At 43.0% G+C, this 14,198-nt stretch overlaps 1 protein-coding gene across 2 annotated transcripts in view; it reads right to left on the bottom strand.

Annotated features, from left to right (window-relative positions):
* LOC129826590 (protein patched homolog 1-like) overlaps positions 1–14,198 on the bottom strand; it is a 164,034-nt gene that overhangs the window by 13,714 nt on the left and 136,122 nt on the right. For both annotated transcript variants that reach the window (XM_055887495.1, XM_055887496.1), the window contains exons 19-20: positions 618–755; positions 206–348 (exon numbers count right to left, since the gene is read on the bottom strand). In XM_055887495.1, the coding sequence (XP_055743470.1) occupies positions 206–348; positions 618–755 (281 nt within the window). The remainder of the gene's footprint in view (positions 1–205; positions 349–617; positions 756–14,198) is intronic.

Raw genomic sequence — 14,198 nt, 5'->3', positions numbered from 1 at the left:
CTTGTAGATATTGTGAGAGATTGAGTGTGTGAGTCTCTTTCCATGAGTGTGTGCATGTGTATTTGTGTATTGTGTGTATTTGAGTGTGCATGTAGTCTGTGTGCATGAGTGTATGTGTTCATGTGCGTGTGTACTGTATGTGTGTGTGTACTGTATGTGTGTGAGAGAGAGAGTGTGCGTGTGTCCCACAACTGGTCCCACTCACCTGACGATGAAGTCAAACTCAGAGCCTGCTAGCATGAGGACTCCTAGTAGAGTAGAGAAGGCTCCGTCCAACACAGGAGCAAACATGTGTTCTAACGCCAGCACTGCCCGTCTGTTACGGTCCCCTATCGCTGTGAGGAACGCCTGCAACGTATACAAGCACACACACACACACACCTCATCAGAAAAACTATAATGAAATTTGTAAATATACAAAACACTTTCTGTCTGTGTGTGTGTGTGTGTGTGTGTGTGTGTGTGTGTGTGTGTTATGTTAAGCTATTTTAGGCTTAGGTTTACAGTTAGGGTTATGCTATGGTTAGGGTGTTTTGGGTTAGGGTTTATAGAAAATAGGATTTTAGGTCCCCACAAGGATAGTAAAAGTTAGTGTGTGTGTGTGTGTGTGTACTCACTAGAGCAACATGTACAGTGAACTCTACTCCTATGCCGACAGAGGCGATGAGGATGACCACAGGAACAGCACTGAGCTTGATCCCTATCAACCCCATCATACCAAACAGCTCCACGGTCATCAGAGACAGGACCAGGACCTAAAACAGACAGACCGCAACACAACCGTTATTGACCATTAGAGACCATCTTCAGTTTTAACCCAGGGAACAACCTCAGCATGAATTCAAACATCTCCACGGTCATCAGAGACAAAATCCTCCAAAGTCCCCACAAGGATAGTAAAACAAGGAAAATTCTCCATCGAACCAAGAACCACATCCTCATGAGGACAAAGGCCATTAGTGTAACGCTCGTCGTTAGGAGAAAGAGAGGAGGACCAAGATGCAGCGTAGTGAGTACTCATTTTCCTCTTAATGAAAACCGAATACTCGAACAAAACAACAAACTAACGATAAACGAGAATAACACGAAACGAAACAGTCCTGTCTGGTGACATACACAGAGACACAGAAAACAGGAACAATTACCCACAACCCACAAAGACAAAACAGGCTACCTAAATATGGCTCCCAATCAGAGACAACGACTAACACCTGCCTCTGATTGAGAACCATATCAGGCCAAACACATAGAAACAGACAAACTAGACATACAACATAGAATGCCCACTCATATCACACCCTGACCAAACAAAACATAGAAACATACAACGCAAACTATGGTCAGGGCGTGACAATTAGGTTTAGGGTTTAGAGGTAAGAGTTTAGGGTTAGAGGTTAAGGTAAAGGTTAGGTTTAGGGAAAATAGCATTTTGACTGGAAATCTAATTTGGGTCCCCTCAAGGATATTTAAATGTTTTATTTTACCAGGTAAGTTGACTGAGAACACATTCTCATTTACAGCAAAGACCTGGGGAATTGTTACAGGAGAGAGGAGATGAATGAGCCAATTGGAAGCTGGGGATGATTAGGCGGCCATGATGGTATAAGGGACAGATTGGGAATTTACCCACGACACCAGGGTTAACACCCCTACTCTTACAATAAGTGCAATGTTATATTTAGTGACCACAGAGAGTCAGGTCACCTGTTTAACGTCCCATCCAAAAGGCAGTAAAACATGTGTGGGCTGTGTGTGTGGGTTGGTCCTTCTATACTTGTCGGGACCTAAAATACCCAGAAGTTCCCACAAGGATAGTAAAACAAGGAAAATTCTCCCTCGTGGGGACATTTCCCACGTCCCCATTAGGATAAAGGCTATTTTAAATGTAGGGGTTAGGTTTAGGATTACGGTTAAAATGAGGGTTCGAATTAGGGTTAGGGTAAGGGATTAGTGGTTAGGTTTAGGCTTAGGAGCTAGGTTTAGGTTTTGGGTTACGAAAAATAGGATTTTGAATGGAAATGTATTTTAGGTCCCCACAAGAAAAGAAGAACAAAACGTGTGTGTGTGCGTGTGTGTTAGGGCTTGGAATTGCCAGAGACCTCACATTACAATACATTTTGATTTGATACTGCGATTTTATTGCAATTTTATGTTCCAAGCATATTGCTCAGTATATGTCTGCTGCAGACAGACAAGAGAGATCATGAGAAAATGTGTTTTGATCAGTAATGGAAATAAGTGCTGAAAAAATGTTGGTTCACTGTTTAAAAAGAAGATGGAAAATAAGCTATAGGATGACAAATACCAGACCTAGCAAAAAGCGATTATATACATAGTTTTTAACAAATTGATACCTGGAGTCAAAGTCATCACTAGTGTGTGTGGCCTGTAGCTGGGGGTAAGGGGTAAGGGCAGGGGTGAGGGTTTGGCTACGGGGGTTAGGACGCAGGGGATAGGGGGTGTAAGATAGGATACTGGTGGCCTGGTCTGGACAAAGCAAATGGATCAACTTGAAGCACCGCCATAACTTGTCATTTATTTGGTTAGTAAAGCTAGAGCAGGGGTTTCCAACAGGTAGATCGTAGCACACCTATGAGTAGCTCGCCAAGCAATTCTGAAAGTACATGCATTTTTCCCATTTGTTCCATTGCAAACTGTCATAAACATAAAGCTCCCGGCTACTACCCAATAAAAAGCCACATTGAAATTATCCCACACCTGGTTAACTACTACTGGCTTAAAAAGCCAAACGTAACACAATATCTGCCATTTAATTCCCAGCAATATTGCCCCTGTCTGTCTGTTTGGTGTCAGGCAGAAATGGAGAGAAGAGACAGAAGAATGTATGATGGACAGGGATAGAGAGAAGTTGCTTTGCAAGATATCTATACCTGAAAATGCATGATCTGGGTGATTTATGGATGATATTCAGCAGTCACATGCCTTATTTACTTTGAAGAACTACTAAAAAAGTGATTTTGTCAGGCAGCATAGACAGGGGCTCTATAGAGATGAGATGATGACTTGGAATGAAATGATAGTCATCAAATAAAACACATATACTATACATAACAACTGAATATTTTAGGGTAGACAGAAATACTTTCCCCAATAACCTTCTAAATGAAATGTTAAGTACAAAGTAGGCTTACATGGCAGAACTATATCATGATTATTTGTATCAATTGAGTGGCCATTGTTTTACAAAATCTGGCATGTGCTGCAGCAGTAGGCCTAACAACAGAAACGCTAGATCAACACATTCCTCTCTTGCTAGATGCGCAATTAAAGGGGATTTACCCTCTAAAATGCAAATGTGTTCGTTTTCCCCTCAGACCTAAAACATTTTATTCTGATATCATTTAAGCATTGACATGGATTCAGAACATCCATTTTCATTGTTTCTCTATGAATAATTGTATTATTGAGAGGAAAAAAACAGAAAGAAATTCAAAACCGGGAAAAATAAAACAGAAAACAGAATTCGGGAAAATTCAAAAGATTATTGTATGGGCCCTGTCATGCTGAAAACTGTTAAGTAACCATTATTTTACCAGGTATATTGACATTTATTGTACAGTATGCAGTGCATTCGGAAAGTATTCAGACCCCTTCACTTTTTATGTTGCAGCCTTATTCTAAAATTAATTCAATTGTTGTTTTTTCCCTCATCGATCTACACACAATACCCCATAATACCCCAACAAGTGGCAGGAGTCTTTGAAGCGTCCTCTGAAGCCCCCTCCTGCTGTTCAAAGACCATTCACTGGCATTTTCTACAAGAAATCTGATCTGATCTGATCAGAAATAAAAGCTTCTCCCAAGTGGGTGTGACACCTACTCCTGTTGAATGCTGCACTGCTGCTTGGATTCCACCTGGCGATCTGTTCACTGTCTGCCCTGGCCTGTCTCCCCCGGTCTGGTACAGGTACCTCAGCCACTTTCACCTATCTCTTCCAAGTTTTCGCTTGCCTCCAGCACACACGCACTGTTAGGGCAAGTGACTCTGAACTTACAATGGCTAGCCCCAAGTCGTTATATATTTAAAAAAAAAAATATGTTCATTTTGCTATTTGCCTCATGACTCCAGCATACTTTGTTGACTTGTTGACTACAAACTTTCTTCACCCAACCGTGGGACAGACTATGTTTGTTCCCACACTCAGGATGCTGACTATTGGTTACACAGACTTTTGGCCTCCATCCTATTCTAACCACCTCTCGCCGGCTTTTTTTTCATGCTACCCGATGAAATTTCTGCACAATATGATCTTGTTGCAATCTGATGCACATTCAGATGTCAAAAATCAGCACTGCAGAGCTCTCCCTGTCCTCTGCCGTGCCCTGATTTTATTACTGTTGATGATATCTGGAAATGTGCATGTACCCCCTGGCCCATCTACTGTTGCTAGCCCCAATTCTGACTTGTGCTCTGAAATCTGCTTCACTGATTTCTGCTCTCGTAAAAGCCTGGGTTTCTGCACGTTAACACTAGAAGCTTATTACCTAAAATGTATCAATTGAAAGTGTGGGTTCATAGCTCCAATCCAGATGTGTCGGTCATTACTGAGATGTGGTTAACTTCTTGAGAATACAGGGGGTGCTGTTTCGCATTAGCATAATTGCCTCTACAGACTAAACTGCCTCTTATTCAATTATTGCTGTTACTATATGCATATAACCATATAGCATTGGATAGAAAACAAGCTATGGTTTCTAAAACCGTTCCAATTGAGTCTCTGAGTCAAACACAGGTCATTTCACAGCACTTTCCCTGAGCCAGAAAAAGATTGCAAGATGTGTATGCTCGCTTCAAAGCTCTGCCTATATATGGTCACGCGACCTATGACCCGAATGACACTTCCTTCTTCTTCCTCTGGGTGTCTGGAAGACGTCAGAGGAGAAATTTTTTGTTTATCTTGTACTGACGTGAAATAAGATCTATTTCTTTAGCGTGACCGACAACTTCCGGTTTCTGAGATGCGCGTTTTCAGAGGTGGCATTGTCTTTTGTTATGCTGACGTTACGGATGAAAACTATCTCCGTGTCGAAGTTTGTTTCATACATGTGACCATATCACCGTAATGTATGTTTTTTCAATATAGTTTAATCAGATTATTAGAATTTTTTCGGGAGTTTTGCCGTGTTCCGTTCTTTGAGTTTTTTAACTTTGGACATGGACCGTGCCAGTCGACCAGTACCCAGGCTAAATGAAGAGGGGAAGTTGCCATTGTGAATGGATTGAACGACTCATCAGGACTAAGGACACCTTGATCAACATTCTGATGAAAGACCAGCAATAGTAAGACCCAATTTACGATGTTATTTCATATATCTGTCGTGCATGTGAACTGGTCGCGCGCGTCCAGCTGGTTTTGGCTGGCCTGGTTATGCTAATTAGCTAGTTATGCTAATTTCGCTATAAAACATTTAAAAAATCTGAAATATTGTTTGGATTCACCAGATGTTGGGCTTTCAATGTCTGTACGCTGTGTATTTTTTCTGAAATGTTTTAAGACAAGTAATTAGTTATATAACGTTGGTCTCTGTAATTGTTCTAGCTGCATCAGCACTATATCAGATTGCAGCTGCAATGTAGAACTGTGATTTATACCTGAAAAATGCACATTTAAAAAAAAAAAACTATGCTATACCATAAATATGTTATCAGACTGTCATCTTAAGAATTTTTTTGTTGGTTAGTGGCTATCAATATCTTAGTTTAGCCGAATTGGTGATAGCACCTGATGGAGTAAGAAACTGTTGGAGTAAGAAAATGGTGTCATTTTCCTAACGTGTTTAGCTAATAGATTTACATATTGTGTCTTCCCTGTAAAACATTTAAAAAATCTGAAATGGTGGTTTTATTCACAAGATCTGTGTCTTTCATTGGGTGTCTTGGACTTGTGATTTAATGATATTTAGATGATACTATTTAATTGTGACGCTATGCTAGCGATGCTAATCAGTGTGGGGGGTGTGGGGGGTGCTCCCGGATCCGGGTTAGGTACTCTGTAGAGGTTAAGGAATAGTGTTATGAATACTGAATAATGTTAACCTTTATTGTTATAACCTTTTTTCGGCAAGACATATCTTCCAAAGGGGGGGGGTGACAATCTTTACCAAGGATCCCCTTCAGTGCGCCAGTTGTCTCCACTAAGTCTGTCCCCCCAAAATGTAATTTGCTGGTTTTAAGCATTACATTTCCAAATAGCTTTTTGTTGACTGTTGCTGGGTGATATTGTCCTCCATCAGCACCGGCCTGTACTCTACCTGCCCTAAGCTCTCTTCTGGCCCCTTCCACTAAGTCTGAATTTTTCCTGCTAGGTGACCTAAACTGGGACATGCTTAAACCACCTGACCAAGTCCTCAAGCAATGGGACTCCCTAAATCTTTCTCAGATTATTACCAATCCCACAAGGTATGACTCCAAACACCCAGAAAAGGCTACTCTCCTCGATGTATCCTCACAAATAATCCTGATAGGTACCAGTCTGGTGTTTTCTTTAATGACCTTAGTGATCACTGTTTTACAGCCTGTGTTCGTAATGGCTGCTCAGTGAAACAACCTGTCCTGATTTGTCATAGACGCTTGCTAAAAAACTTTAATGAGCAAGCCTTCCTTCATGAAGTGGCCTCTGTAAAACGATATAGAATCAGCTTGGACTTTAAAAAAAAACATGTCCAGTGGTATTTAAAAAAAACACGCTCCCATAAAGAAAATAAGAATTAAAAACAGGTTCAGCTAGGGATGCACGATATATCGGTGAACATATCAGAATCGGACGATATTAGCTAAAAATGCGAACATCGGTATCGGCACGATGTCTAGTTTAACGGCGAAGTGAAAAAACGATGTCAAAGCTACCGTGCATACCTATATAACGTAGGTACATGACGTAATGATGCCACGTAAAATTTTGCGCTACACGTGCAACACAGCATTCCTAACCTAGCCCACAATGTCTGCTGTGTGGATCAAGCAGTCAACAAGTCTAGCAGTCATTTGAAAGAGTAAGAACATTTCAGTGAGATAACTCAAAGGTGAAATCCATTAAAGCCAAGATAATGGAATTCATTGCTCTTGACAATCAACCCTTCTCTGTCGTGGGTGATGTTGGCTTTCGACCGACTGGTCGAGCACCGATACACACTACCAAGTGCGCTATTTTTCAGATGTTGCCCTACCGGAGTTACACAATAATAGCGTCACTTCTATTAGCTTCACGACATAACTACTATGGAATGCCGTTTGGGTCTTTGCATGTCAAAAAAGATACAGTAGCACTGTCAAAGCTGTACAAAAAGTCTGCAAACAAGCAAACACCGGCCACGAACAATCCGTTTACAATACTGCATTGGTAATAAAGCATCATTTGTTCCGACCGCAACTTCTGATACACATCAAATAGTGTTATTTGACATGTATCTTTTTTGACACGCAAAGACCCAAATGGTGTTCCATTGAAATCCTGGTTAAGAATGAAACGTGATTATGTTTTACTGGTAATGGGGACATATGTAGATGCCAACAAAATAACTTATTGGTCAATGTGGTGTGTGTGTAACCTTTATTTAACTAGGCAAGTCAGTTAAGAAGAAATTCTTATTTACAATGACGGCCCGGACGACGCTGGGTTAATTGTGCGCCGCCCTATGGGACTCCCAATAAATAAAATAATGACAAAGCAAAAACAGATTTATAGAAATTTTTGCAAATGTATTAAAATACTGAAATATTACATTTACATAAGTTTTCAAACACTTTACTCAGTACTTTGTTGAAGCAACTTTGGCAGTGGTTACAGCCTCAACTATTCTTGGGTATGACACTACAAGATTGGCTTCTCCCATTGTTCTCTGCAGATCCTGTCAAGCTCTGTCAGGTTGGATGGGGAGCGTCGCTGCACAGCTATTTTCATGTCTCTCCAGAGATGTTCGATCTGGTTCAAGTCCAGGCTCTGGCTGGGCCACTTAAGTACATTCAGAGACTTGTCCCCAAGCCATTCCTGCGTATTCTTGGCTGTATGCTTAGGGTTGTCCTGTTGGAAGGTGAACCTTTGCCCCAGTCTGAGGTTCAGAGCGCTCTGGAGCAGGTTTTCATCAAGGATCTCTCTGTACTTTGCTCTGTTCATCTTTCGCTCCATCCTGACTAGTCTCCCAGTCCCTGCTGCTGAAAAACATCCCCATATCATGCTGCCACCACATTGCTTCACCGTAGGGATGGTGCCAGCTTTCCTCCAGATGCGACGCTTGGCATTCAGGCCAAAGACTTCAATCTTGGTTTCATCAGACTTGATTCTTATGGTCAGAGAGTCCTTTAGGTGCCTTTTGGCAAACTCCAAGCGGGCTGTCATGTGCCTTTTACTGAGGACTAGCTTCCGTCTGGCCACTCTACCATAAAGGCCTGATTGGTGGAGTTCTGCAGAGATGGTTGTCCTTCTGAAAGGTTCTCCCATCTCCACAGACACACTCTGGAGCACTGTCAGATTGACCATCAGGTTCTTGGTCACCTCCCTGACCAAGGCCCTTCTCCCCTGATTGCTCTGTTTGGCCGGGCGGCCAGCTCTAAGAAGAGTCTTGGTGTTTCCAAACTTCTTACATTCAAGAATGATGGAGGCCACTGTGTTTTTGGGGACCTTCAATGCTGCATACACTTTTTGGTACCCTTCCCCAGATCTGTGCCTCGAAACAATCCTGTCTCGGAGCTCTAAGGACAATTCCTTCGACCTCATGGCTTGGTTTTTGCTCTGATCATGCACTGTCAACTGTAGACCTTATATAGACAGATGTGTGCCTTTCCAAATCATGTCCAATCAATTGAATTCACCACAGGTGGACTCCAATCGAGTTGTAGAAACATCTCAAGGATGATCAACGGAAACAAGATGCACCTTTTGTAAATAAGGTATTTCATTTTTATAAATTTGCTACATTTTCTATAAAACTGTTTTCACTTTGTCATTATGGGGTATTGTGTGTAGATTGCAGAGATTTTTTTTAATGCATTTTAGAATTGGGTTGTAATGTAACAAAATGTGGAAAAGGTCTTTCCAAATTAGGAAAAAATACTTTCCAAATTAACTCTGAGTGCATGTGTGTATGTGTGTATCATTGCAAACTCCTACAGCACATGAGTAGGAGAGAAATAGGGAAATGGCTGTATTTTAGGTGGGAGTGGGGGTTGCTTGGGTAACTTGTGTCCTATCCCCATTTATTTTAGGTCAGTTTCTGGGAGAGACAGATTAGACTAAACACAACAGCACAAGATAAACACTGGGACAGGACTGGGCTAGAAAAACACAGCAGCATGATCTCCTCTCCTCCACTCCCCATCTCTCTTCTCCTCCCTTTCCTTCCCTTCCCTCACCACTACTTGCCTCCCATCTCTCCTCCCCTCCCCACTCCTCTCCTCCCTTCCCTCTCCTTCCTTCTCCTCCCTTTACCACTCCTCTCCTCCCATCCCTCTCCTCCACTCACTACTCCTCCATTCCTTTCTCCTCCACTCACCACCCTTCTCCTTCCTTCCCTCTCCTCCCTTCCCTCTCCTCCACTCACCACTCCTATCCTTCCTTCCCTCTCCTACCTTGTCCTCCCTTCCCTCGCTTCCACTCACCACTCCTCTCCTCTCCTCACCACTCCTCTCCTCCTTTCCCTCTCCTCCACTCACCACTGCTGTCCTCCCTTCCCTTCCCTCTCCTCTCCTCCCTCCTCCACTCACCACTTCTCTCCTTCCTGCCTTCCTCTCTCTCCTCTCCACACTCCCACAGTCACACAGTGTATGGGGGTGGAGGTTTAAAACTGATGGATTGGAATGTTCTGTAATAAGGAAGTCTCTTTTTACAGGATTCTAATCTGACAGATTTATGAAAATTGACTTTATACTGATATATGATGTCAACACACATTTTGCCCATGTATTCAATGCAAAAAGAATGCCGCTTTAGAATGTGTGTGTGTGTGTGTGCATTCACACAGTAGGGTAGGGTTGCAAAGCTACTGGTAATTTACCTAAATTACTGAAAATTTCAGGAATTTGGGTAATTAACAGAAAATGTATGGCAATCTATTGTAACTTTGGTAATTTCTTATTGTTTTATTCATATATACAGTACCAGTCTAAATTTTGGACACACCTACTCATTCAAGGGTTTTTCTTTATTTTTACTATTTTCTACATTGTAGAATAATGTTACGTTCCCCAGTTTCTGTGTTCTGTTTTGTATTTTAGTGTGTGTGTTTCAGGAGATGGCTTCCTGAAGTACTCCCCAACCAGCTGATTGGTCAACACCAGGCTAATTGGTGATTGGAGCTGACCCCGCCCCCTCGTCAAGAAGCAGCTGACTCTAATCACCATTGCCACCTGAAGATAAAAGCCAGTGTTCTGCCCAAGAGAGGGAGAAGAGATTGAGAGAGGAGATTTGGAGATGAGATTTGGAGTAGAGATTTGGAGATTGAGAGAGAAAAATTAGATTGTGATATAGTGTGGGTTGTGTATCAGAAAGTGTGGTATGTACTGTTGTTGTTGGTAGCAGTTTTTCTATGTCCTGTGTTTGAGTGTTTGTGAAATCATTAATAATTACTCTGTTTCATGTGTTCCCAGGGGGGAAGGAGAAGGCACTTTGGGAGTGCTTAGGCAAGAGGCCCGCGGGCATACATATACCCGTAGTATATTTACTGTCTAGGCACACTAGGTAAGACCTGGGCGGACCACCCCCTGTATTTTGGTTAGGGCACCAGACGGTGCTAAGTTAGGTAAGTTAAGTGGGTAGGCAGGTTAGATAGGAGAGGGGGAACTTTGATATTTACTTTCTTTGCTTTGGTTCCGTCCAGCCCCTTTTCCCCATATTACCGTGTAAGAAAATAAATCCAAGTAAACGGTAAAATCTGCTTTTGTGTCATCCTTGCTCGCACCTACAGTCCATACCTCTTGCACTTCAGAGAGTTGAGTTATAGCAGGGAGTTGCGTTCCCTCTTCTCAGAGGCGTGCGTAACATAATGGGGGCTCATCCGGGATTCCATTAAACCCACCGGACCCTGCTGCACTGAACTCTCTGTGGTTAGTGATTGAGGTGTGATGGTAGGTTGTGAGTTTGGATGACTTGTTCAGTTTGTGTTTTCAGTAAATTGTTGTGTACAAGATGGCTGCCTCAGCCATCTCCAAGTTCATTGAAGCGCCCTCTATTGATTGTTTGGTGAGGTTTCGAAAAGTAGACCTTATAGCTATAGCTGACCATTATGGATTTGTTATCCCTGAGAAAGCCCTAAAGGCTGAGCTTTTGGTGCTAGTCAGGGAGGGTTTAGTGAGAGAAAGAATTCTCTCATTGAAAGGAGAGGAGACGGGTAGACTTTCCGATGCCAAGTCGGAGGACAGGGCAGAGGAAGGGGTTGCTCGTACCCCCTTTACATTGCCTCGATTCGATCCTTTATCTTCTGCTTCAGGTCGTTCAGACGGGACCGCTAGGCTAAAGGTGAGGCTGGCCCGGTTAGAAATGGAGCAAAAAGATAAAGAGAGACAAATGCATTTTGACCTTGAAATTAGGAAAATAGAAGCCGACAAGGAGGTGAGGATCCGACAGCTAGAGCTAGATGCTGGCTCCGGTACGACTCCAAAAGCTGCTCATCATCAAGCCCACTTTGATGTAAGTAAAAATATCGCTTTAGTCCCACCATTCCGAGAGTCGGAAGTTGATTCCTATTTCTCTGCGTTTGAGCGTGTGGCCGCTGCGCTGCATTGGCCACTCGAGGTTTGGCCTCTCCTGTTACAATGTAAATTGTCTGGGAAAGCCCAGGAAGTAGTAGCTGCTCTCTCCCTGGAAGACAGTTTAGACTATGATACAGTTAAAACTACCGTGTTGCGGGCTTATGAGTTGGTGCCTGAAGCTTATAGACAGCGCTTCAGGAACCACAAGAAACCCTCTCACCGTACTTTTGTTGAGTTTGCTAGGGACAAAGAGTCTCTGTTTAATCGATGGTGTTCAGCCAGCAAAGCTAAAACCTTTGCTGATATTCGGGAGTTGATGCTGTTGGAGGATTTTAAAAGCAACCTTCCTGATAGAATTGTAGTTCATTTAAATGAACAGAAAGTGGTGACATTGGCCCAGGCAGCAGTGTTGGCAGATGAGTACGCTTTGACACACAAGACTGTCTTTGGTGCACCTCGTTTTGAAGGTAGACTGATTACGTCATCAGTGCCTCATTCAGGTCGCTTTTCCTCTGACAAGCCTTTTCATGAGATCCGTGAATGTTTTTACTGTCACCAAAAGGGTCACGTGATTGCGGACTGCCCAGTTTTGAAAAATAAACCGAAACAGTCCCAGTCACTGTCCCCAAAAAGGAAAAGTTTGGGTTTAGTCAAGTCTTTGGCTCGTCCGTTGGTCCGAGGTATTGATTCAGCATTTGAGAAACCGGATCCTGTTTATGCTCCGTTTATCTCTACCGGTTGTGTTTCCTTAACTGGAGAACAAGCTGATCAAAAGCCAATTAAAATCTTACGAGACACCGGGGCGGCGCAGTCAGTAATTATTACTGATGCTTTACCCTGGTCTCCTGAAACGTATTGTGGCTCGCATGTTATATTACAGGGGATAGAGACAAAAACAGTACCTGTACCATTACACTGGGTCCACTTAGTGTCAGATTTGGTATCAGGACGTTTCCGTGTTGGTGTAGTGTCTACACTGCCAGTAAAAGGAGTCACATTGCTATTAGGGAATGATATTGCTGGTGGTAACGTTACTCCTGTGTTAGAGGTAGTAGACAACCCAGAAATCAAAATTGCAGATGAGAAATTGGTTCAAGCATTTCCACATGTTTTTCCTGCTTGTGTGTTAACGAGGGCACAATCTCGCAAGCTTGGAGATGTGGTGGATTTGGCTAGTTCCATTTTTGAGAATGTTGAAGTAGAAGACAATGCACCGAGTATTCCTTCTGCAAGTCCGACAGTTTTTACTCCTGTAAAAACTAAGGAAGGGGACTGCGAAATCGCGCCCCAATTACATGACATTCTTTTGTCTGTCACCCCTGAGAAGGTGATTGAATGTCAAAAAGGAGACACCAGTCTTAGCAAGTGTTTTGCTTCGGTAATTTCCATTGAGGAAGCTAAAACTAGAGAGACTGCCTACTTTATGGAAGCAGGAGTTTTGATGCGTAAATGGGCAGCTCATGACACCGTTAATGACTGGAGTGAAGTGTGTCAAGTGGTTGTTCCTACACCGTTCCGACAGCAGGTGCTGTCACTCGCCCATGACCAGGCGTGGTCTGGACATTTGGGGATCACAAAGACTTATAACCGGGTCCTTCGTCATTTTTTTGGGCCAGGTTTGAAGTCTGACGTGGTCCGATTTTGTAAAACATGTCACGTATGTCAACTCACTGGGAAAGCGAATCAAACAGTTCCTAGAGCACCGCTCTACCCGATTCCTGTGGTGGGGGAACCGTTTGAAAGAGTGATAGTTGATTGTGTAGGTCCGTTGCCGAAAACCAGGTCAGGTAACCAGTTCCTATTAACAATAATGTGCAGTGCTACTCGATACCCAGAGGCTATTCCTCTCCGTACTATTACGGCTAAGACTGTGGTGAAGGCACTGGTGAAGTTCTTCTCTACGTTTGGACTCCCTAAAGTAATCCAAACAGATCAGGGATCCAACTTTATGTCCAAAATGTTTTCAAATGTGTTAAAGACATTGTGTATTTCCCATCAGGTCTCAAGTCCGTATCATCCAGAGAGTCAAGGGGCTCTCGAACGCTGGCATCAGACGCTGAAGGCAATGCTACGCAAGTATTGTATGGATACCAGTACCGATTGGGATGAGGGGGTGCCCTTTGTCCTATTTGCTATAAGGGAAACGATACAAGAGTCCTTAGGGTTCAGCCCTGCTGACCTTGTGTTTGGACACACCCCACGGGGTCCGCTGAAAGTTTTGAAGGAGCATATCTTATCTCCTACACCCAGTAGCGCCCCTAAAAATGTGTTGGATTATGTCAGTAAAATGCGGGAGAGACTGCACGCCGCATGTGCGTTAGCCCAAAAGTCTCTTTCCTCTTCGCAAAAACGCATGAAGGTGCATTATGACAAAAAGGCTGTTGGCCGTTCTTTTGCACCAGGGGATCAAGTTTTAGTTTTGTTGCCAATTCCTGGCTCATCTCTGTCAGCACGTTTTTCTGGACCATATCTGGTGGAAAAGAAACTCAGTGAC

The sequence above is a fragment of the Salvelinus fontinalis genome, chromosome 28 (assembly GCF_029448725.1).
Source record: "Salvelinus fontinalis isolate EN_2023a chromosome 28, ASM2944872v1, whole genome shotgun sequence".
Classification (NCBI taxonomy): domain Eukaryota; kingdom Metazoa; phylum Chordata; class Actinopteri; order Salmoniformes; family Salmonidae; genus Salvelinus; species Salvelinus fontinalis.
This window is presented reverse-complemented; position numbering and strand designations above follow the sequence as displayed.